The sequence below is a fragment of the Macaca nemestrina genome, chromosome 3 (genome assembly GCF_043159975.1).
Source record: "Macaca nemestrina isolate mMacNem1 chromosome 3, mMacNem.hap1, whole genome shotgun sequence".
Taxonomy (NCBI): Eukaryota; Metazoa; Chordata; class Mammalia; order Primates; family Cercopithecidae; genus Macaca; species Macaca nemestrina.
This window is the reverse complement of record NC_092127.1, coordinates 20,360,804-20,385,880: the sequence shown is the minus strand read 5'-3', so window position 1 is coordinate 20,385,880 and position 25,077 is coordinate 20,360,804. Positions and strand designations below refer to the sequence as shown.

Below are 25,077 nucleotides of genomic sequence, written 5' to 3'. Positions count from 1 at the left end.
TAGAGATGTTACTTAAATGAATAAAAAAGTGGAAAAAGCACACCTCCATATTTTGCTTTGAAGCAGCTAACCCTAACTACAAAAGTTGGTAATAAATGTGGGCCATACCATGGAAAAGCCTGCAGAAGGTAGACAACCTAAGACATACATCATTACATTTCAGGAAAGCACCTGGAAAGTATAAATGGCCAACATGTTTTGTCATGTACATGCTCAAGATACTTTGAAAAAAAACATCACTTAGTCTTTTCACATTAGCTTTTCTTCCTAAATTAACATAATATAGTTACTGAAATAGACACACTTTCTATGCATCTTAGGGGTAATGTTATGAAAGAGCAAATTTCCAAATTTATGAAACGAGTTTTTAGTACTTTAAAAACTGCTTTCAGTGTTAACCCTGCTGATTAATATATGCAGAAGCTCTTTCTAAAATATAGAATGACAAGAAAACAATGTTATTATCTTTATTACTGGAAAAATCAGTCAAGAAATGGAGATTAGAATAAAAATGCTTCAAAAAAGCATTGACATAATAGTAAAGAAAAAAAATTTAATAAAAAAATGGAAAATTGGCCGGGCGCGGTGGCTCAAGCCTGTAATCCCAGCACTTTGGGAGGCCGAGGCGGGTGGATCACGAGGTCAGGAGATTGAGACTATCCTGGCTAACATGGTGAAACCCCGTCTCTACTAAAAATACAAAAAACTAGCCGGGCGTGGTGGCGGGCGCCTGTAGTCTCAGCTACTTGGGAGGCTGAGGCGGGAGAATGGCGTGAACCCGGGAGGTGGAGCTTGCAGTGAGCCGAGATCAGGCCACTGCACTCCAGCCTGGGAGACACAGCGAGACTCCGTCTCAAAAAAAAAAAAGGAAAATCACATATTTGTATGAAAAGAAAAAGAGTGAAAAATGGGAGAGACCCAGAGGCATGCTTCAGTTGTATTTAAAGTTGGAAATGGTCCACAGCAGAGATTAGAAAACTATATTCCACTTGAAATATCTGTAAACTGAAAAAGAAAAAGGTCCAAAACTCTGATTATGCACCTGAGTGCCATTCTTCGTTCAGGGCACTTTCACTGCTGGGATTGTCATCTTCATCCGCCACATCTGTCCCATTTGCAGTTGGCTCCACATCACTGTTCTTTAAGACTGACTCTTCTTCTTCACTGTATTCTTCACTAGGTTGTTCCCTAAGTAACTGTTCCATTGAGGCCTGTAGCTCTTGTAAATCTGTGTCAGTTTCTTCAAACACACTGAAATTTAAAAGGTTTAACTGAAAGTTTCAAACATACTGAAATTTACGAAGTTAAACAACTAAAACTACCTCATGCTGAAATGTTACTTTTACTCAATATGTAGGCACTTCTACTTAAAAAATCCTAATAGATAACAAAAAATCTGGAAAAAACCTACATTGTTTTTCACCAGTAAGTTGACGATGAACACAACACATATTCTGGAATACATAAGCCAGAAGATGATTTGTTTAAATGATCCCAACTTGCCAAAGAGAATCACATAACTATTAATGTTACTCATTGCTTAAATTCTGAAACAATGTTTTGATATTTTAAGAGGCCAGACTATAGAAGTTTTTCTAAAACAAATAATAGTAAATTATTTTCTCTTTTATGGAATTCTGTAATTTTCAAAATATCCATGTGGCTAATAGCTAGACACTACACAAAAGGCTTTCCATATAAATGCCCATTGGGCATTTGAACTTTTAGAAACAGAAATACTTAGGAAATTATATATTCATGTTAACAGGATGACCCAGTGAATAAAATGGTCACCAGAAATCTTATCTTTAGATGCTTATTCTTAAAAATGTTCTAAAATACATAATAAATAGATTTTCTGTGTAACTACCCTATACCAACCATCATAATTCTTCACTGGAGAATCTTGTTTCTAAAGTATTGGTCAGAATATTAATTCTGTTTTCATGGGATTATAGATGCTGGAATGAAATAAGTCACATAAATAATACCTTACATTTATATAGAACTTTCGTTTTTTAAAGAGTTTTATCCTATTACTCAAATTTTATCCATAAAAAATCACTTTAGAGACATGAAAACTATGAACCAAAGTGTTTAAATGACTTGGTCAAGGCCACATAGTCAGTAAATGACAGAGCACTGAAATCTAGGCCTTTGACCACTTCTGTAATATCCAAGGAACATACTCAGAAATTTTTTTTGCCTTTTATGATTTGCTTCTTTCTTCTAACATGGAATGTAAATGGAAAAGTTTGTAGACTAAAGGAGTTAATTGATGTTTTAGATGTCTGAAGACTTCTGAAAGAGATTGTGAACCTAAGCCGAGGATTTCATCTATCAGGAAGGCAATGCTTAATAGAACACAAAGGCTAATTAAGGCTTTTCTAAGAGTTTAGACTCAAATCAAATATGTACTAAAGAACTAAAATATAAACACTATTGTGCAAGACTGTCAATATAATTTCCATTAAGAGAAAGAGTAAATAATCTTTTTATGTAGAAATATCTTCATTTTGTACTTATATATACAAACTCCTATAATTTGACTTGTAGGAGCTATAGAAAATCTAGGCATCTAATTAGAATGAGAAAATAGTGTCTAATCTCTTGACTCATCCCACTAGTAGCATTTAACTTAACATACAATTACAAGACTAATTTAGGCTGGGTGCAGTGGCTCACGCCTGTAATCCTAGCCCTTTGGGAGGCTGAGGCAAGAGGACTGCTTGAGGCCAGGAGTTTGAAACCAGCCTGGGCAACATAGCGAGACCTCTCTAGAAAAATATTGCAAAAAACTTGGCTAGGCGTGGTGGCATGAGCCTGTATTCCTAGCTACTAGGGAGTCTGAGGCAGGAGGACTGCTTGAGCCCAGGAGTCCAAGGCTGCTGTGAGCTATGATTGCAGCACTGTACTACAGCCAGGGCAACAGAGTAAGACCCTATCTCCCCAAAAAATTTTATTATAAAAAAAAAAAATCAACAGAGCATGCACACCTGCTATGTACCATTACTACAACGAGTAAATATTGACCTGTTCATAAAATCATCTAGTGGCTAGCCTAGAGGAATTAGTGCCCTCTGCAGATGGTATTCAATTGAGGCAGCTAAGCTTGCCACTGTAAGAAAGTGTGAGAAGATTAAGATCTTTTACTAAATGAGCACCAAAAAACTTTAAGGTACTTAAAAAAAATCTGGTCTTGAATTCAGTTTTTAGTTGGTTTTCTTATAAAACCCTAACTAAATTTTAGACCAAAAAATAAAAATAATTTTCCAAACAAACATCAAGTGAAATATCCCTATAACAATATGAAATAACATACTTTAAAAACAACTTGATTTTCAAAATTTTCAATTAATACTAAAGGCTTCTAACTTAAGTTTTAAAATAATATTCTGTCATCAATTGTTCATTAAAAGAACACATGCATAACACAAACTTAGCAGCTTAGAAGAAAGAAAAAAACAAAAGAACACAAGCCACAAGCTGCAGTTCATTCAGATAAAAATAAATGATTTCATAAAATTTTGGGAAAAAAAATTAAAAAAAAATTTTACTTAGCAGTTTGTCAACAATAAAAATCCTAAATGTTGTTATGTTCTCCAACAGGATTAATAAAAACACAATATTTCAGTGTTCAATGACCACAGTCAAGTAGAAGAAATAAAAGTAAAAAGGTAACTTTTCTTCTAGATTGTAAGGTCATTAGCAAAAATCTACAGAACTCTAAGAAAAATGAAAAAGGCAATCTTTTAAAAATAAAGTTTCACTAGAAACTTAAGAAGTTTGCAAGGGCAAGGCTTAAAAAAGAACCAAAAACCAGAAAATAAAATGTGCCAGCAGCATCGATCTATGTAACTCATTACGGAAGAAAACATTATGAGAGTGATATAACACTTTCAATCAGATCAAAACACAAGTTCTTTCCAAAGGTAAAGTAAAAAACAGGAACAAGTTCAAAGAAATTACAAAATAAATTATAAAAAATTCTAATATTTTATAACTTTTTCTCCTGGTGATTTGAACACACTGTACCTTCTCACCTCATTTTAGGAAACTCTGGTTTTATTACCCCAAAAAGTGTGTAACATTTGTCTGAGGGGGTTGAGAGGGCTGACCAACACTGAACAAGGTAAAGGAAGGTTCTTATCTAAGGGGCCATCACTCCTCACAGCTCTCAGAGGTATTGCTTGTTAAATTTCCCTCCCAGATTCAGGATTCCCCATGAATCACAAAGAAAGCAATTTTGTGAAAACAATCCAATTACATGCAGACCACATGTGTGTACTTACACATGTGTACACACACACACGAACAAAACTAGTCAACCTCGTAACTCCCCATTGCCATGGCTTTGAAATGATACATGGCAGGAGGTGGATGTGGAGCTTTCTGGTCATTCTCCTGGGAAACTGTAGAGCACAGTCATGAATTACTTAACAACAGGAAGCATTCTGAGAAATGCATTGTTACAGCCAATTTCATGTTGTGCTAACATCATAAAATGTACTTACACAAACCTACTCAGTATAGTTAACTACATACCTAGGCTATATAGTAGAGCCTGTTACTCCTAAGCTACAAACCTGTACAGCATATGACTGTACTCAATACTGGAAGCAACTGTAACACAACGATATCTGTCTATTCTAAATATATCTAAACATAGAAAAGGTACAGTGAAAACATTGTATAAAAGATAAAAAATGGTAAACTTTATAGGGTACTTATCTTAGGACATTACTACACACTACTATAGACTTATAAACACAGTATGTGCTTAGGCTACACTAAATTTATAAATTTATTTTTCTGCAATAATAAATTAACTTGGCCAGGCCCAGTGGCTCACACCTGTAATCCCAGCTATTTGGGAAGGTGAGGTGGGAAGATTGCTTGAGCCCAGGAGTTGGAGGCTGCAGTGAGCTATCATCATGCCAGTGCACTCCAGCTTATTTATTTTTCATTTTTGAGACAGGGTCTCACTCTGTTGCTCAGGATGGAGTGCAGTGGCATGATCACGGCTCACTGCTGCTTCAAACTCTTGGGCTCAAGTGATCTTTCCACCTCAGCCTCCTGAGTAGCTGGGGCTACAAGGTGTGTGGTAACAAACCTGGCTATTTAAAAAAATTTTTTTGGCTAGATGTGGTAGCTCACGCTTGTAATCCCAGCACTTTGGGAGCCCGAGGTGGGCAGATCACTTGAGGTCAGGAGTTTGAGACCAGCCTGACCAACATGGTGAAACCCCGTCTCTACCAAAAACACAAAAATTAGCCAGGTGTGGTGGCAAGTAATCTCAGCTACTCAGGAGGCTGAAGCAGGAGAATCACTTGAACTTGGGAGGCAGAGGTTGCAGTGAGCCAAGATCATGCCACTGCACTCCACCCTGGGTGACAGAGCAAGAGTCCATCTCAAAAGAAAAAAAAAAATTTTTTGTAGAGATCGTGTCTCGCTGTGTTGCCCAGGCTGATCTCAAACTCTGGGTTCAAGCATTCCTCCTGCCTTGGCCTCCCAATGTGGTTGGTGGGATTGTAGGCGTGAGCCACTGTGTCCAGCCTGCACCCCAGCTAGGTGATAGAGACCCTGTCTCTTAAAACAGATAAATATACAGAAGATATAAAAGCAGAGGTTAATGATGAAAAAAAAAGAGCTAGGTAAGTTATCCCCTCCTTTTTTCATATAAATTCAGAAACTCTTTTAATGCTGTTTACCAATGACATTATAGCCACTGTGTCCAGCCTGCACTCCAGCTAGGTGACGGAGTGAGACCCTGTTTCTTAAAATATATAAAAATAATATACAGAAGACATAAAAGCAGAGGTTAACGATTTAAAAAAAGAGCTAAGTTATTCCCTCTTTTTTTACATATAAATTCAGAAACTCTTTTAATGCTGTTTACTAATGACATTATACTCACATGTCTTCAGAATCAGAAGGTCCTTCTTTAATGTTTTCATCTTCAATTTCATCTATTTCAAGATTGTCTTGACGAACATCTCCTACGGTGGGAACATCCATAAGGGTTCTGAACAGCTTTGAGAGATCTGGAAGTGAACATGTCCTTAACATCTAAAATAAAAATCAACAAATTTCTTATTAGGAGAAAGATAATTAAAACATAAAAATGAGAGAAAACTAGAACCAATCACAATTTTGTTACATAGGTATATATATAAATATATATATAAAAAATATTTTTAGAGCTAGAGGATTCAAAGGTGACTTGCATAAAGCTAGAACCTAATTATCTTGAATTTCAGCTCAGTCTTGTTTCACAGGAAACTAAACTTGTGAGTTATGTTTGGGTTCTAGCACAGGAATTCCCTGATACCACCTTTGAAAAGTGGGAGAGGTGTTTATTTAGGTATATACATGGAATGGACTTGGATATCTGTCAGGAATCAGGCAGTGCTAGAAACTACCTGTTTTCTCCTTCTCACTCATGACCCATTTGTTCCTCTTTCATGGTGTTTCTGCTAAATGTTCCTCTCATCTTCCTATGGTCAACTTGCCCCACACAGTCTTGCCCAAATGCTGCAGCATGTTAGTCCGAAGTTTGGCTAAGTGCCACCACACATAATTGATGGCCCCTTGTATCACTCAATTGTAGGAACTGCTGATTAGCCACATACTGGTGAAATCAGGGGCCTCAAATCAGTGCAGAGAGAAGCCTATCAGTGCTTCCCTGACCATGGGACTGAGTGGAAGCTTTCTCACTAGAACAGAAGGCTGGAAGGACAAGCACTTTGATGTCAATGCTGAGCATAATTTGTAGGAATAGTAAGAAGAAACTCAGTCAACTGAGTTGAGGAAAGAAAAACGCACAGTTGAGGTGTTGAAAATGTGAATCTGTACTGGATAAGACAAGGAATAATAGAAATAGCCTCTGTCCAACAACCTTTCAACAATTAGAATGTGATAGACAGGGCTATGAAACAACTAACTACATACATAACTCTCACAGCTGGGTTAACCCTAAAGGAATCTGTGAGATTTGAAACATGACTACTAAGGCACTGATAAGAACTCTTCACCAGATGGGAGCCTGTGAGGAAAACACAATGTTTAGCATATTAATGAAAATTTATATACTTGGCCAATTTTATTGGTACAATCTGTTTTTGAGAATAATGAAAAAGATTTCCATTATTTGAATATAATTTAAATGTTCTCACATTCAAGGGAAAAACTGTTAGGAACTACAAGTTGGTAAAAGTACACTGCTTATTAAATCACTTAGTGATGGTACCGAAAGTATTTCTTTTGTTGAATTTCCCAGTGTCTGCAGAATAACACGTTCCTTGTTAATTATTTTAATGGTTTGAACCATGTATATTATAAACTAGCACTATATACCAGAAATGGTTTCCTTAGGTACCTGCTAATCAATAAATAGCACATACGCATTATATACTTAAATTTGAGAGGACTACATAAAATAATGCAATATTTCTTAGGCTAAGATATATTTTGGCCCTGATAAAATAATCTCAATTCTAGTTTACTCCTTTTGCTAAACAAAAGAAATTTCAAGTGGTCATGTAATTTGACAACTTACCTGCCAGAACAGGTTTATACCAACCCACTAATCTGACAGCTATCAACTGGATAAGCCCTTCATGTTCACAGTATTCCCTGGTAGACTAATAAGTCCCCCCACTGACTCCCCCTTGGCTTTGGAGGCTTTTTTCCCTGTAGATTTATTTATTTTCATTTTTCCTTTTCATCTTTTTAACAATACAAATGATTTTTTTATTTTAATAGTTTTTGGGGTACAGGTGATTTTTGGTTACATGGGTAAGTTCTTTAGTGGTGATTTCTGAGATTTTGGTGCATGCAACACCCAAGCAGTGTACACTGTACCCAATGTGCAGTCTTTTATCACTCACCTACCTCTCACCCTTCCCCCCATGAGTCCCCAAAGTCCATTATTGTGTCTTCACAGCTTAGTTCCCACTTACAAATGAGAACATATGCTATTTGGTTTTTTATTTCTGAGTTACTTCACTTAGAATAATGGCCTCCAGCTCCATCCAAGTTGCTGCAAAAGACATTATTTCATTCCTTTTAATGGCTGAGTAGTCTTCCGAGGTACGTGGTACGTATATTCCACATTTTCTTTATCCACTCTTTGGTTGATGGGCAGTTAGGTCGTTTCCTTATCTTTGCAACTGCAAATTTTGCTGCTATAAACATGCGTGTGTGTGTGTGTGTGTGTGTGTGTGTGTGTGTGTGTGTGTCTTTTTCATATAATGACTTCTTTTCCTTTGGGTAGACACCCAGTGGTGGGATTGCTGGATCGAATGATAGTTCTACTTTTAGTTCTTTAAGAAATCTCCATACTGTCTTCCATAGTGGTTGTACTAATTTACATTCCCACTAGCAGTGTAAAAGTGTTCCCTTTTCACCACATCCAAGCCAACATCTATTGTTTTACTATTATTATTTTTTTTGAGACGGAGTCTCGCTCTGTCGCCCAGGCTGGAGGGCAGTGGCACGATCTCAGCTCACTGCAAGCTCTGCCTCCCAGGTTCACACCATTCTCCTGCCTCAGTCTCCTGAGCAGCTGGGACTACAGGCGCCCGCCACCATGCCCAGCTAATTTTTTGTATTTTTAGTAGAGACGGGGTTTCACCGTTTTAGCCAGGATGGTCTCAATCTCCTGATCTCCTGATCTCCTGATCCACACGCCTTGGTCTCCCAAAGTGCTGGGATTACAGGTGTGAGCTACCGCGCCCAGCCACTTATTGTTTTTGGACTTCTTAATTATGGCCATTCTTGGCCAGGCACAGTGGCTGGCTTGCTCACACTTGCAATCCCAGCACTTTGGGAGGCTGAGGCAGGTGGATCACTTGAGGTCAGGAGTTTGAGACTAGCCTGGCCAACATGGTGAAACTCTGTCTCTACTAAAAATACAAAAATCTGCCAGGTGTGGTGGCGTGTGCCTGTAATCCCAGCTACTTGGGAGGCTGAGGCAGGAGAATTGCTTAAACCCAGGAGGCGGAGGTTGTAGTGAGCCAAAATCACACCACTGCACTCCAGCCTGGGCGACAGAGCGAGACTTCACCTCAAAAACTAAAGAAAATAAAAGAAAAAAAAATTACGGCTGTTCTTGCAGGCGTAAGTGGTATCTCATTGTGGCTTTAATATGCATTTCCCTGATGATAGTGATGTTGAGCAGTTTTTCATATGTTTGTTGGATGTTTATATTCTTTTGAGAAATGTCTATTCACGCCCTTTGCTCACTTTTTGATGGGATTGTTTTTTTCTAGTTTGTTTGAGTTCCTTGTAGATTCTGGATACTAGACTAGTAAGTTTGAAGCAGTTTATTCATCTTTGGACGAGAGAATTTTATAAAAGAACACTTTCAGTTCTATAATTCTGATTCTACTATTTCTATGTTGTTTAAACAATATTCTATAGTTTTAACATCCACAAAAAGAACTCTTTCTGAAAATAACGGCTCATCTATATAACACACTGCCTGAGATCTTCATGTATAGTTTTTTTTTCTTTTTTATGATTGTTACATAATAATTTACACATCTAGCATTTGGTACCATTAAAAATTCAAACAGGAGTACAAAATTTTAGGGAACCTTAAAATGTTCCCTTCAGTTTTTATTGTTGGTTAGTTCTATTTTTTTCAAAGATGTAGAGAACCATATAACATAGTGAATGAATTCAGTATTACTTGCATTAACTGAATTTCAACTAAAAAATTCGACTCCTTGTAATCCCAGCACTTTGGGAGGCCGAGGTGGGTGGATCATGAAGTCAGGAGATCGAGACCATCCTGGCTAACATGGTGAAACCCCGTTTCTACTAAAAAATAGAAAAAATTAGCTGGGTGTGGTGGGGGGCACCTATAGTCCCAGCTACTCGGGAGGCTGAGGCAGGAGAATGGCATCAACCTGGGAGGCGGAGCTTGCAGTGAGTCGAGATTGCGCCACTGCACTCCAGCCTGGGCGACAGAGTGAGACTCTGTCTCAAAAAAAAAAAAAAAAAAAAAAAAAAAAAAAATTCTACTCAAAATTATTCTAATTCACTCTTTGGGCTTCAGTAGTTTTCATATGAAATTAGGAAGTAGTAGTATTCTAGTTACACTACCAAATGGCTTATGACGGGCACATCTGTTTAGCCTGTTTACTGTAATTAAATACTGCTGCTGCTCCCTAAGAATAACCTCTGTGAATATCTGCTTACTTCAACCCATAAATCAGGCTCGAAATGGATTTAAAACATTAATTTAAAAATTAGGAACACTTCCCAAAGGCAAAAACTATGGACATTATCGAAGAATGGAATACTTTGACAAATCAAAGACATCTAAGGTACATGTGCTATTTATGTGAATTATACGTTAATCATTTTTTGCCACTTAGCATTTGCTTTAACAAGAAATTCTCAAGTTTTCATAAAGGAGATCAGTTTTTCATCCCACTCCCTATCCACAGAACACATCTGGTCTCTCTCCATCCCTTATCCACTATCACCTAAAGTGAAGAAACACGAGCTGATTGAAGGCAAATTTGCAAGAGGGCACTGACAATAAAGTGTGTGTCCTTCCTGTTCTTTCTCAGATTTGCCTGCCACAAAGTGTATGCGTATCCTGTTTCCCTTCTGTTGCCTTGTGGTGAGCACAAATAGCTCAGGCCTACGCCTGCTTTCTAGGGACAAGATGGGTCTCACTCTCAGTCTTCCTGCTACTGGAGCTTGACGGATATAAAGCTCTTATTGTGGGTTAAGGAAGTTTGTTCTTCAGATTCCAAGGACTAGTCATTGGAGGAAAATATTGAGAGGCATGATTTTAGGCCAAATCTAAGTCACATTTTCCAACAGAGCTTTATCAAAAATAAAACTGATATTATGATCTTTATCTGACTCTGTTTTTTTTTTTTTTTTTTGGTTTTGTTTTTTTTAAGACCTCGGTGTTCATGACTGACTTTTTAATTTTTTAATTTTTATTTTTTTGAGACGGTGTCTTGCTCTTGTTGCCCAGGCTGGAGTGCAGTGGTGCAATCTTGGCTCACTGCAGCCTCTGCCTCCTGGGTTCAAGCGACTCTCCTGCCTCAGCCTCCCGAGTAGCTGGGATTACAGGCGTGTGCCGCCACACCTGGCTAATTTTTGTATTTTTAGTAGAGATGGGGGTTTCACCATGTTGGCCAGGCTGGTCTCAAACTCCTGACCTCAGGTGATCCAGTTGCCTCAGCCTCCCACAGTGCTGGGACTACAGGTGTGAGCCACTGCGCACCGCCATGACTGACTTTTATGTCATTTTAACTGGCTGCAAATGAAGCGGAGTTAGCAGGTAATTTTCTTATCTCAACCTACTTCAGATTTCATAGGATTATAAATTAATCAAATCTTGAAAATGTTACTATTTTTAAAAATTCGATTGGAAAAAATATATTGATAAAATATTTCCCTTTATAAAATCATAACAAATGCAAAGTTTTGATTTCAATCTTTACAAATCTATGTTGGCCTACAGACCATTCAACTGAATTATGAAGGCATGTATCCCAGCCAGGAGTAACCTCTGAAGAATACCTTCATACCTGACTAGCAGGCTCCAGATAAGGTGGAGGAGAAATGGAGCTCATGTACACAAACTTTCTCCACCAGCCTTGCTTCAATTTTTCCAATTATTTATGATCATGTATTTTATCATTTATATTCTCCAATTAGAATGGCTCCATAAGCAGAGGATTTTTGTCTGTTTTCCTCACTACTGTAACTCTAGAATTTAGAGTGATACCTGGCACATAGTAGATATTTAATAAATATTTGTTGACTAAACGAATCTGCCTTACAATAGCTTGACTCAGAGTGAGAAGCAGAGGGGTGGGAACTCCACAAATTCATCCTGTATCCACTTGTGAGGACAACCAAACAGGCTTCATCAGTTTGCACTTTTAAAGAAACAGTTGTTCTTTAGAGAAGAATACAACACTGTATCACTGGCTTTAAACTGCTTATCAAACCTGTTCTACCTTTGTTCCTTCTGAAGGTAGAACAGTGTTTCCATAGACCGATTTCTACTTTCTTTTTTTTTGAGACGGAGTCTCGCTCTGTCGCGCAGGCTGGAGTGCAGTGGCGCAATCTCGGCTCACTGCAAGCTCCGCCTCCCGGGTTCACACCATTCTCCTGCCTCAGCCTCCCGAGTAGCTCGGACCACAGGCATGTATCACCACGCCCGGCTAATTTTTTTGTTTTTTTAGTAGAGACGGGGTTTCACCATGTTAGCCAGGATGGTCTTGAGCTCCTGACATCGTGATCGGCCCACCTCGGCCTCCCAAAGTGCTGGGATTACAGGCTTGAGCCACCATGCCTGGCCGACTGATTTCTACTTTTAAAAGCCTCCTTGTAAAAGGCTTTTAATCAAAACGCATCACTGATGAATTCTCCCTAACAGGACAAAGAAAAGGAAAGGTTTATGGTAGAGAATGAACTTTAAACAATGCTTCACCATTATCTTCTACTGTTGGACTTCTTTGGCCTATTCCTTTATCAAAACGAAGGTAGATTTGGTAAGGTACAAAGCAATCATATGTAAAAACTCCCTAACTGATGAATACATTCTATCCACAGATAGAATTTATTGGGCATTAACCGTGTAGTAGATGCTGAGGATATAATGGTGATTGAAAACAGACCTAGTCCTTGCCTTATGATACTTTTAGGGAAGAAAAGTATCCTGACTCTGGGAATTCTGAACTTAGAAAAGTTATCACCACAAGACCAGAGAACAGTTCTAGCAACAGAAAGGAGAAAGGCTTATCTATGTTTCAGAGCCACAGGTCTCTGCTGGAATAAGACTGACGGGGGTAGTTGGGGGAGGGAGGAAGGAAGAGAGAGGGAGAAAGAGAGGGAGAGAGGGAGGCAAGGAGAGAGAGAGGGAAGGAGACTGAGATTGAATGTCTCTTTGATGGAGTTCACTGAATATACGGACCCAAACTTTTCAGACTGTTCTGATTCGTGGGCTATAAATTCTACCATTCTGTTCACTTAACACCACAGATGTGTGGTGTTAATTTAGTTTATGCCACTTTTTTTTTAAAGCAAGTCTTTACTCCTTCAAACTATAGTTATTAATATTTAAATATTACAGCTAAGTTTTTTTTGAGACAGGGTCACACTCTGTCATCCAGGCTGGGGCGTGATGGCATGAACACGGCTTACTGCAGCCTTGACTTCCTGGGCTCAAGCCATCCTCCCACCTAGCCTCCCAAGCAGCTGGGACTAGAGGTGGGTGTGTGACATCATGCTTGGCTAATTTTAAAATTTTTTTGTAGAGATGGGGCTCACTGGCCGGGCGCGGTGGCTCAAGCCTGTAATCCCAGCACTTTGGGAGGCCGAGATGGGCGGATCACGAGGTTAGGAGATCGAAACCATCCTGGCGAACACGGTGAAACCCCGTCTCTACTAAAAAAAATACAAAAAACTAGCCGGGTGTGGTGGCGGCGCCTGTAGTCCCAGCTACTCGGGAGGCTGAGTCAGGAGAATGGCGGGAACCCGGGAGGCGGAGCTTGCAGTGAGCTGAGATCCGGCCACTGCACTCCAGCCCGGGCGACAGAGCCAGACTCCGTCTCAAAAAAAAAAAAAAAAAAAAAAAAAGAGATGGGGCTCACTATGTTGCTCAGGCTGCTCTCAAACTCCTGGGTTCAAGTGATCTTCCCGCCTTGGCCTCCCAAATACACCTAAATTTTATGCCACATTCCTCTACAACAAATTCCAAGGTTTTCCAGGCAAGTTTGCATATAAGATGGCAATGCAGGAAGTACTTCACCACAGGCAACAGTTATTTTATGAATAAATTAGTGATAAACAGAAAGTACAATTTTAAATGACCTTTAATCAGTCTTTGTGTAAGAAACTAGATCAGTCACTTCATGTCACTAATACGTCCTTCAAAATCTACACTGACACACTATGTACTTTACCTCTCTGCACTGTAATTTTCTCACCTGTAAAATGGAGACAACAGTATTAATGGCCAGGCACGATGGCTCACGCCTGTAATCCTAGAACTTTGGGAAGCCGAGGTGGGCAGATCGCTTGAGGTCAGGAGTTCAAGACAAGCCTGGCCTACATGGTGGAACTCCATCTCTACTAAAAATACAAAAATTAGCTGGGCGTGGTGGCAGGCACCTGCAATCCCAGCTACTTGGGAGGCTGAGGCAGGAGAATCGCCTGAACCCAGAGGGCGGAGGTTGCAGTGAGCCAAGATTGTGCCACTGCACTCCAGCCTGGGTGACAGAGTGAGATTCAGTCTCAAAAAAACAGTCTTTGTCACATAGGGTCCTTGTGAGAAGTAATTATATGTCAAGCAGCTAGAACACTATTAGCCAGCTACTATTACACTAATAATTAGTATACTTTTATTAGATACCTTTGCAAAATCAAAGCAGTCCATAGTTATTTCCCAAGATAAAAAATATTAATAATTATGAACAATGCAAGGCTGTTTTCTGATCACTACTATTTTGCTTACATTTTAATGAGTTAGAGTCATACATCCTACTAGTAACAACAGAAAGGTCAGTATAATCTGTATTACTCTGATAATATGGTCTTAAATTTGGTACTTCCTTTTTATTACCACCAAGAAGTAGACATCATATTAGTAGCCTCTTTCCAAAATTTTATTGGTTGCTATCCAATAACCCTATATAGAAAATTAACTTGTTTAATATTTATGAATGTATTTGATAAGGTGTTCATAATTGTAGTTCATTGGAAAGGCATAGCACTCAAAATTAGACATTCTTTTGAGGCATTATTAATATTTTTAGCAGTCAAAGAGGGTTGACATATAACATACTTTAAACACTTTATAGGCTGCATTGGGTCAACTGTCATCTGTGGCAGTATTTCTCGAGTGGGGAATGTGGACCACCAGCAGCAGACTGACTTACAGTGTGTGCCAAAAATGCATATTCCTGACCTCTGCTCCAGATATATTAAAACAAATACCTTTAGATGCGAGGTATAAGAATCTATTTTAGACAAACATTCTTCATGGTGCCCACATTAAAATTCCAGCGTGAAGGCTCTATGGTCAGAACAAACTGATCATTAATCAATGGTGAATGAACAAAACGGTGAATGAACAAAAAGGTTTTCATGAAGAAGTTCTAGTTTTGACTAAAAATTGCTCTGTAACCTACTTTAACAAAAACAGCTGGCCACCTAACTAGTTATAGTCATTTTCCATTATAGGTTATCAATCGTATTGCTGCCTCATCGGATTTCTAAGTTATCAGCCAACAACATAGAGTACTGCATGGCATGCCTTTGCAGTGCCCTCCACTGAATAATCTATTAAAAGCTTTATTGCAAAATGTGACTCTTTCAAAGACAAGCAGCTAATTCATTTGGTAATCTAGAATCTGTCCTTATGTAAACAAAACCATGAGAAAACAACAATTTTAGACTGTTTAATTTTGACCTTTCACAAACTAACCTTCAGTGATCTCCAAGTGTTATACTTCATTTCAGCAAGTCACTTTATAACTACCTTAAAAAATCATTTACTGTATTTACAGTAGAAATAGTACTGAAGTTATCACAGGTTACAGAATTTATTGGTTGTTATAGAAAACTCCAGTAGAGAAATCTCTTACAGAGGGAAGAAGCAAGGAAAGCATTTACTCCCCTAAAAAATTTATATATTTCTCTCCTCTGGGGAATATGGCATAGTTTATAATTCTCTTTTCATTTTGACTATCAAACAAATCTCATATTCAATATTAATAGCTATGTATAATAGTTGCTAGTGGCTTGCTGTTTATAATGCTTATTCTCTAGCACAACCTGTATATTTGGATGTGATCAATTCTTCTGGTCTGAAGCAGGGTATAAACAAATATGTAGCATAAAAGGAAGGGCAGTCTTCTGGAATAACCGTGATTATTCCAGGTCAACACTTATAGCCCTGCTGATGAATGGTGGCAATCAAAGCATTACTCTGATTGCCACCATTACAGTGATCAAGTAAGCCACTAACTACTATCTGTATGGTTGCTTAAACGTGTAATTCAGTTTACTGTCATTACATCTTAGTTTCTGCAAAAAGAGCCATTTAAAGTATATTAGAAGAATGCCTTAGTATCATGATCCAGAGCATATTCCCAGAATTCTAGGGCTCTAAAGACGTGGCTAAGGAACTGCTTGTGAGGTGTAGGGCGGGGTAGGGGCAAGAGGACAAGGGAGGACTTGGGCCACAAGAACAGCTCCACTTTTATGTCTTTAAGACATTGCATTCCTTTATTCAGAAAAAAGAGAGACATTTTCTAGAAACCGGGGAAAGGATCCCACAAATTTGAAAACTAAGGACATCTGCTGAAGGATAAGGATGACCGGAATCTTACCTCCTTCACATCTGAGTTACTAAGAACTAGCTGTAATGCCTCGAACACACTGTGCTATCTCATGTTAAAGACAGTTTTTTTTGCTTTAAATGTTCTCCATGTCCCATCCACCATGCAAACTTTTTCAGAAATCTTTCTTTGTTCTAGGACAGACATAATCATTTCCTCTTCAGTGGTCGCACTATCCCACATTCATCTCTCCATTACAGGAATTATCATAATGCATTATAAGTGTTTTCACTTATTTGTTCCTTCTCAAACTGTGTGGTAGATAAGATTTACAACAACATCCTCAAAGTAAATACAAAAGTCTCCTAGAAAATTTCTTATACTACTCACCAAAGTAAACTGAGAGCATGAAGATATATTAATGTACATCTTATTTAAGACAGATCTTTGGTGTACTGGTTAACAATCCTCACATTAGGTATCACAGATACATAAATGTCTAGATGTTATCAGATACTCAAAGACTAAGATTAAGCATATTTGGCTGGGCATGGTGGCTCACGCCTGTAATTCCAGCACTTTTGAAAGATCAAGGTGGGAGGATTGTTTGAGTCCAGGAGTTCTAGACCAGTCTGGGCAACTTAGCGAGACCCTGTCTCTACAAAAAATTTAAAAATTAGCCAGGCATGGTGAAGCATTCACCAGCTATTTAGGAGGCTGAGGTGGGAGGATTGCTTGAGCCCAGGAGGTTGAGGCTGCAGTGAGCCCTGATTGCACTCCTGCACTCCATTCTGGAAGACAGAGCAAGACCCTGTCTCTAACATTAAAAAAAGATTAAGTGCATTCACAAATACACTTTAAATAAAATCACTGTAATAAGTGAAGCTGAAAAGCTAACAACTACTATATTAGAGTTTCCTGTATGTGCTACGGTAGCATGTCCTATAACTGTAATTTTCCAACCTGATGGCTAAGATGATGATGTCTGACATTACTTGGGATGGCAATTACTAGAAGTGGAAATGAAGCCAAGGCTCCACTTGAAAGACTATAATGAGTCATAGTTGAAAAGAACAAAGAGAAGCTCATTTCAGGCCAGGGTAACAGCAAGTGCAAACTCTCGCAGGAAAGGGCGTGGTGTATCAAGGGAAAAATGTTAGAATGAGCTAGAGAAAAATGTTTTGAGGTCAGAGAGGCAGTCAATGCCACATGAAACCTTGTAGACCACGGTAAAGAGTCTGAATGTTATTTAAGCAGCAGAAAGCCATTGAAGTCTTAAGCATGGCTGTGATTTGACATAATTTATAATATTAAAAAAGACTTCTGGTTTCTATTTGGACAATGGATTTCACACAGGTAGCCACAGAATGAGGAAGATAAGTTAGGAAATAATTGGTTGATATGACTAATAGATTGATGACATAGATGAATAATCTGTAGGAAAGAGCTAGAGTAATAAAGTTGAGTATTACCAGCATATAAATTATATTTAAAGCCTTGGGGTCAGATTACTTGGGAAGCAAATGCAAATAAAGAAGGCCCAGGATATAGCCTTGAAATATCACATTTATCTTCTGGAGACTTCCAGCTCTGGCCATGAGAGGATAATAATGGCCAGACTTAACCTCCCACAGGAAACAACTAGAAAACTGGACAAAATACATGACATTGTGTTTAGATATTAAACAATAAGCAGCACACGACTGTCATCCCTGTGAGAAGGGAAATGAATGAACTAAACCCTACCACTAAACTGGCTTTCTGCCTGGAGAAAATATCTGGACTTTGGGTGCAGCCTTGCTAGATTGATGAGACAAAGATCCAAGTTCAGGGAGGTAGAACTAGAAAAGAGAGTTTTATTTGAAAAATAAAAAAAACTTCAAAACTTTGCAAGGTAGTTTTTTTGAGTCTTTGATGAGCACAGGCCATGAGTATGTATAGAATGAAACTTCACAAAGCTAGGCCAAAACAACTGGGGAGCTGTAGACTGAACAATGCTCAGAGCGCATCCAGGTAGGAGATGAGCAAACTGACTGGGAGAGAGGTGTTTCCTCAAGACCACCTGTGATGTACAGTGGAGGCCCTAGAGGGTCATGCCTTGGAAATAAGCTGAACTAGCTCTAGAATGAAGACAACTTTACACTTGTCCTAGCAAAGCTTAAAAACAAAGTTTAAAAGTATAAAATATATCCACAAGTAACTTGACTCTCTTAAACCCAACACTCTTTACAGGAAGACAGTAATAACAAAAAAATTAGAGACCTAGGAATATAATATTCACAAGGTCCACCTTCAAATAAAGAATTATAAAACATACCCAGTAGTAGGACAATATGACCCATCACCAGTAGAAAAGTAAGTCAACAGAAAAAGATACACAGATGATGGAACTTGCAGATAAGGATGTTAAGCCAGCTATTTTAATGGAGTATTAAAGGATAAACATGAACATAATGAGGAGAGAAATGGAAGATACAAAAAACAACTTCTAAAGATAAAACATACAATATCAAAATAAAAGTTTCACTGAGTGGGATTAATAGTATATTATTGCAGAAAAAAGATAAGTAAACGTGAATACATACTAATAGAATTCATCCACAATGAAGTACAGAGAGAAAAAAAGACTGAAAACAAAATGAACATAATCTTAGTGACCTGTGGAATGGTATCAGTCTAACATATACGTAACTGGAGTCACAGAAAAGGGAGTAGGGAGAAAGAGAAAAAAATATGTAATTGAAATAATAGCCAAAACTTTTCCAAATTTGATGAAAAGTATAAACCCAAGGGTCCAAGAAGATCAATGAACCCCAAAGCAGGATAAACACACACACATTACAGACCCCATATACAGCATTGGTCTCATAAGATTATAATAGAGCTGAAAAATTCCTCTCACCACCTAATGGCATCATAGTGTCACAGTGTAATGCATTACTCATGTTTGTGGTGATGCTGATGTAAACAAACCTACCACACTGCTAGTCCTATAAAACCTTACTCCCCCAAAACCTTACCAAAGCATTTAATAATCAAAATGCTAGAAACCAGTGATAAAAAGAAAACTGTAAAAGAAGCCAGAGAAAAAGATACACTATATACACGAAGTAAGAAAGCTCACATATTTCTTAGAAACAATGCAACCCAGAAGACAATATAATTCTATATTTAGTGAAATATCCACTCAAAATGAAGGTGAAATAAAAACACTTTCACACAAACAAAATCTGAAAAAAACATCATCAACAGGGCTGTGTAAGAAGTGTTAATGGAAGTTCTTAAAGTGGAAGAAAAATAATACCAGATAGAAACTTGAATTCTGCACAAAAGAACAAAAAATGTCAGAAATAGTAAATATGTAAATATAAAAGACTTTCTCAATTTCTGATTTCTGGAAAAGATAAATGAATGTTTAAGCAAAAATAATAAAAATGGATTGTGGAATTTATAACATGTGGTAGAAAAATACCTGACAACAATACCACGAAGGACAGGCAGGACGGGAATAGAAGCACAGTCACGCTTTGCTTAACAAAGATACACTCCGAGAAAAGTGTTGCTAGGCAACTTTGTCATTGTGTGAACATCACAGAGTGTAATTACACAAACCTAGATGGTATTAGCCTACCACATATCTAGGATATGTGGTACAGCCTATTGTTCCTAGGCTACAAACCTGTATAGCATGTTACTACACTCAGTATTATAGAAGATTGTAATACAATGGTAAATATCTGTCTGTCTAAACACTAAGGTATAGTCAAAATACCATATAAAAGATTAAAAATGGTGCACCTGTATAGGTACTTACCATGAAGGGAGCTTGTGGAACTGGAAGTTGCCCTGGGTAAGTCAGTGAGTGAGTGGTGAGTGAAATGTGAAGGCCTGGGACATTAGTGTAGACTACTGTGGACTTTATATAAACATTGTATACACAGACTACACTAAATGTATTTAAAAATTTTCTGTCTTCAATAAATTAACCTTAGCTTACTGTAATCTTTCCACTTTATAAACTTGAAGACACAAGCACACACATTAGCCTATGCCTACAGAGGGTCAGGATGATCAATATCACTGTCTTCCACCTCCAATCTAGAAAGTCTTCAAGGGCAATAACATGAATGGAGCTGTCATCTCCTGTGACAACTATACACTATACACTGAAACACCTCCTGAAGGTATACACTGAAATACCTCCTGAAGGACCTGCCTGAGGCTGTTTTACGGTTCACTTTCTTTTAATAAGTAGAACACTCCAAAATAATGATAAAAAGTAAAGCATTAAAAATACATAAACCATGAATGCAGTCATTTATTATTGTTGTCAAGCATTAGGTACTGTACATAATTGTATGTCCTAAACTTTTATAGGACTAGCAGTGTGGTAGGTTTGTTTACATCAGCATCACCACAAACATGTGAGTAACGCATTACACTGTGACACTATGATGTCATTAGGTGGTGAGAGGAATTTTTCAGCTCTATTATAATCTTATGGGACCATTGCAGTATATGGGGTCTGTAATTCACTGAAATGTCATTATGTGGTGCATGATTGCCTATGGTTGTAAGGCTTTTATGACATATGTGAAGTGGTATAATATTATTTGAAGGGAGATTATGCTAAGCTAAAGATGTATCTTGAAAACAAACAGTAGAGATAAAATAAGGTGCTAAAAATACTCAATCCAAAGGAAGGAAGAATAAAAGTAAAAAGGGAACAAAAATGTGACCAGACAAATAGAAAATAAATAGCAAAATGGTAGGTTTAAACCCAATCATATGGTTGTGATATTAATAATTACATTAAATGTAAATTGTCTAATCAATTAAAAGAGATTGTTAGACTTGCTAAAAACAAGACTCGACTAACACGCTAACTGCAAGAAATCCACTTTAAATATAAAATGTTTGGTTAAGAGTAGTAAAGAATGTGTATATATACCATATAAAGATTAAGCATAAGAAAGCTGGAATGGCTATAATAAAACCAGAGAAAATGTTTCAGACAAGGTGATATGACCAGTGATAAAAGGATTCATTTCATGGTGACAAAGGGGTTGATCCATTAAGAAGACACATTGATTCTTAGTTTAAATGCAACTGAGTGGAAATTTCAACACTCCCTTTCAGTAATCGATAAGTAGAAAGAAAATCAGTAAGGATACTGAACAACATGATCAAACAAAAAGAATACTTCATAAACATAAACATATCAATTCATCCAGGAGACATAAGAATACTAAATTTTTATTTGTCCCAAAACAGAAATTCAAAATACATAAAATAAAAACTGACATAACTGAAAGAAGAAATAGTTACCTATACAAGTTGATATGGTAGGGCTATGTCCCCAATCAAATCTCATCCGCAATTGTAATCCCCATGGGTCAGTGAAGGGACCTGGTGGGAGGTGACTGGATCATAGGGGCGGATTTCCCCCATGCTATTCTTGTGATGGTGAGTGAGTTCTCATGAGATCTGACAATTTAAAAGTGTGTGGCACTTCCCCCTTCGTGCCCATGAGCTCTCTCTCTCTGTCTCCTGCTGCCATGTAAGATATGCCTTGCTTCCCCTTCGCCTTCTGACACGATTAAGTTTCCTGAAGCTCCCCAGTCATGTGGAACTGTAAGTCGATTAAATATCTTTTCTTCATAAATTACTCATTCTCAGGTAGTTCTTGATAGCAGTGTGAAAACTGACTACTACACAAGTGTAGTTAAGAATTTCAATCTTCCCTCAGCAATTTATAGTTCAAATAGATTAAAAAATCAGTAAAGATGTAGAAGACTTGAACAACAATATCAACCAATTTGACTTAATTGACATTTATAGTATATTTCACAGTAGAAAAACACACATTATTTTTAAGAAATTTGTTAGAGTAGGATCAACCAGCAGTGGACACAGAAGAGTGACTACTGAGTTCAGAGAAAAACCAGGAAAGTACAATATAAAGGGAATCAACAGATAAAGTGAATTTAATGGTACAGCATATATGAACTCTGTTGAAAGAAGAAAAGCTAAGAAAAGTGAAAGAGAAAATGGTGCAGAGAATTTTCAACATACTGGTAACTGATGATATGAACAGAGCTGCTTTAGTGGACGAGCAGGCTAAAAGCCATATTGGAATGTATTGGGAAGTGAATGCATGTGGAAACTGCAATGAGACCGCAACATAGTCAAGATGCTTGGTTGCAAAAGGGATAGAGAAATGGGGTGGTAGCTAAACAAGGATATTGTGCTCAAAAGAAGTTTGCTATTTTTGATGAGATTTATTAGACCGTATATGTTGAGTAAATGATCCACGATAGGAAAAGTTGATGACACAGGTTAGAGTGGCAAAATTAATGGAGTCAGTTCCTTGAAGAGTGAGAAGGTGGGATCCAAAGCACAAGGGGAATTTCCTCAATCAAGAAAATAATCCCACCAGTAATTTAACATTTGCAAAAAAGAGCTTTAAACATGCTTATAAAAGGTTAAATTATCCCACCTTAGTAAACAGATTATATAAATATTTACAGAATGGGCAGAGATGGTTTTGTGTTCTTTTCCTAAATGGCTACAGACTGCTTTGATTTTCTAGTGTTTTTTCTTGCCTCTTTCCAAATAGTCCTCTACATGAAATCTGCATTGCTGCTTCTACTTTGCTGTGGTTACTTCCAGAGTAAGTTCTTCTACAGAACTCTGAAGGCTGGACTAAGGTCATAAAAGGAAATCAAACAATCAAATCTATTATGCAAAGAATATTAACTTTATAGACAGCAACAAGGTATTAAGAAGCTCTGAGCTAAAGATGGGCTATACATCTTTACTACAAAAGTACATGAATTGTATGATAGTCCTTATCTATAGGCCTTTCTCTCTAACTCTGAAGATCATAAGTGTGTTTTGGTAGTTCACACCTTTCAAAAGACTGACTGATATTAGATAAATGAGGAAACTTAATCTCTAAATTTAAGATAAGCATACGGAAATACTCCACAAAATGGAAGCATACCCAGTTGGAAAATTAAACTGAAAATCAAAATGACTATTTATTATTTATGAGAGACAGAGACTCACTCTGTCACCCAGGCTGGAGTGCAATGTCGCAATCTTGGCTCACTGCAACCTTCACCTCCCGGGTTCAAGTGATTCTCTTGCCTCAGACTCCAAGTAGCTGGGATTACAGGCCCATACCACCACACCCAGCTAATTTTTGTAGTTTTAATAGAGATGGGGTTTCGCCATGTTGGCCAGGCTGGTCTTGAGCTCCTGAGCTCAAGAGATCCGCCCACTCCAGCTTCCCAAACTGCTGGGATTGTAGGTATGAGCCAGTATGCCTGGCCAAAATGACATATTTAAAAAATAGTTGGCCGGGCGCGGTGGCTCAAGCCTGTAATCCTAGCACTTTGGGAGGCCGAGACGGGCGGATCACGAGGTCAGGAGATCGAGACCATCCTGGCTAACACGGTGAAACCCCGTCTCTACTAAAAATACAAGAAAATTAGCCGGGCGAGGTGGCAGGCGCCTGTAGTCCCAGCTACTCGGGAGGCTGAGGCAGGAGAATGGCGTGAACCCGGGGGGGGGCGGAGCTTGCAGTGAGCCGAGATCGCGCCACTGCACTCCAGCCTGGGGCACAGAGCAAGACTCCGTCTCAAAAAAAAAAAAAAAAAAAATAGTTAAGGACTAAAGAATTCAGGCAATTCATTCCTTTACTGGCTAAAATAAATAAAAAATGCCCAACCTCATTTGTAAAACACAGAAACATAAATGTATACAAATCAATACTATTACTCATTTGTTAAATAGATAATTTTTAAGTAAATGATAATAGTGGGTGGTATTTAACATTCAGAGAAATGGATGTGCTTTCACATACTATTGACAGAACTATAAACTATTTAGAAATGAGGCAGTATACATTATAACCTTTTCAATTCCACTTACAGAAATTTATTTTATGGAAATAATTGTAGATATGTACAAAGATACGAGGTGTAAGTGATTACAACAAAAATTAAAGCGGAAAGGTACAACAATAGAAACAGATTTGTAAAAAGATTATGATAAGCAGCTCAGTTAATGATGATATAAAGAGAATATGTGACAATGACAAAGTGCTGTTTTCATCACAGTATTGTAATAATGGCATTTGCAATAACATCATAATATATATTGAATAGAAAAGGTTATAAAGAGTATACATAACATCTTATTTTGGTAAAAAGTTATGTATATGCAAAAATTACATGAGAAGTAATATAACAAATGATATTTCTTATTTTTACCTGCATTTCAACATTTTCTGTAGAGATATTTTTTACAAGAAAAAATTGGTTACGTATATTCAAAAATAGCAAGTGAGAAAAAGAGGTCTGAAAAACTTCTACGAGAAAGTGCATATGAATATCTATTAATGTTTTTACATACGAATTAGGCAATACAGCACCTCTACCTCTGTCTTTTTTAGATATATTGCTTAAGCCTAGTGTGATACTAAAAACGGAAGTCAGGTTGGATAGTGGAAAAGAGCAATAGTGCATGAGGGTATATAAAGGGACTTTTTGCTCAAGTAAAAGACTCTATAAAAAAAATCCTTAACAGGAAGCCAATGAAATAGTCTTTATCCAAGTTGTACTCCCAATTGCAATTCCTTTGCTCAGAAGATGGAGGTTTTTGTTGGATGTGTGTTTGTGTCTGTGTTAAGAGATTAAAACTCAATATTACGATTTATAAAAGAAAAACAGTAATACATGTTATC

General features: G+C 37.7%; 1 protein-coding gene across 6 annotated transcripts in view; it reads right to left on the bottom strand.

Moving 5' to 3' along the window:
* The window catches only part of LOC105466693 (NIMA related kinase 1), a 229,035-nt gene that overhangs the window by 36,699 nt on the left and 167,259 nt on the right, over nucleotides 1-25,077 (bottom strand). For all 6 annotated transcript variants that reach the window (XM_071092827.1, XM_011715788.3, XM_011715791.3 and 3 more), the window contains 2 exons: nucleotides 5,918-6,069; nucleotides 1,043-1,251 (listed from right to left, as the gene is read on the bottom strand). In XM_071092827.1, coding sequence (XP_070948928.1) covers nucleotides 1,043-1,251; nucleotides 5,918-6,069 — 361 coding nt within the window. The remainder of the gene's footprint in view (nucleotides 1-1,042; nucleotides 1,252-5,917; nucleotides 6,070-25,077) is intronic.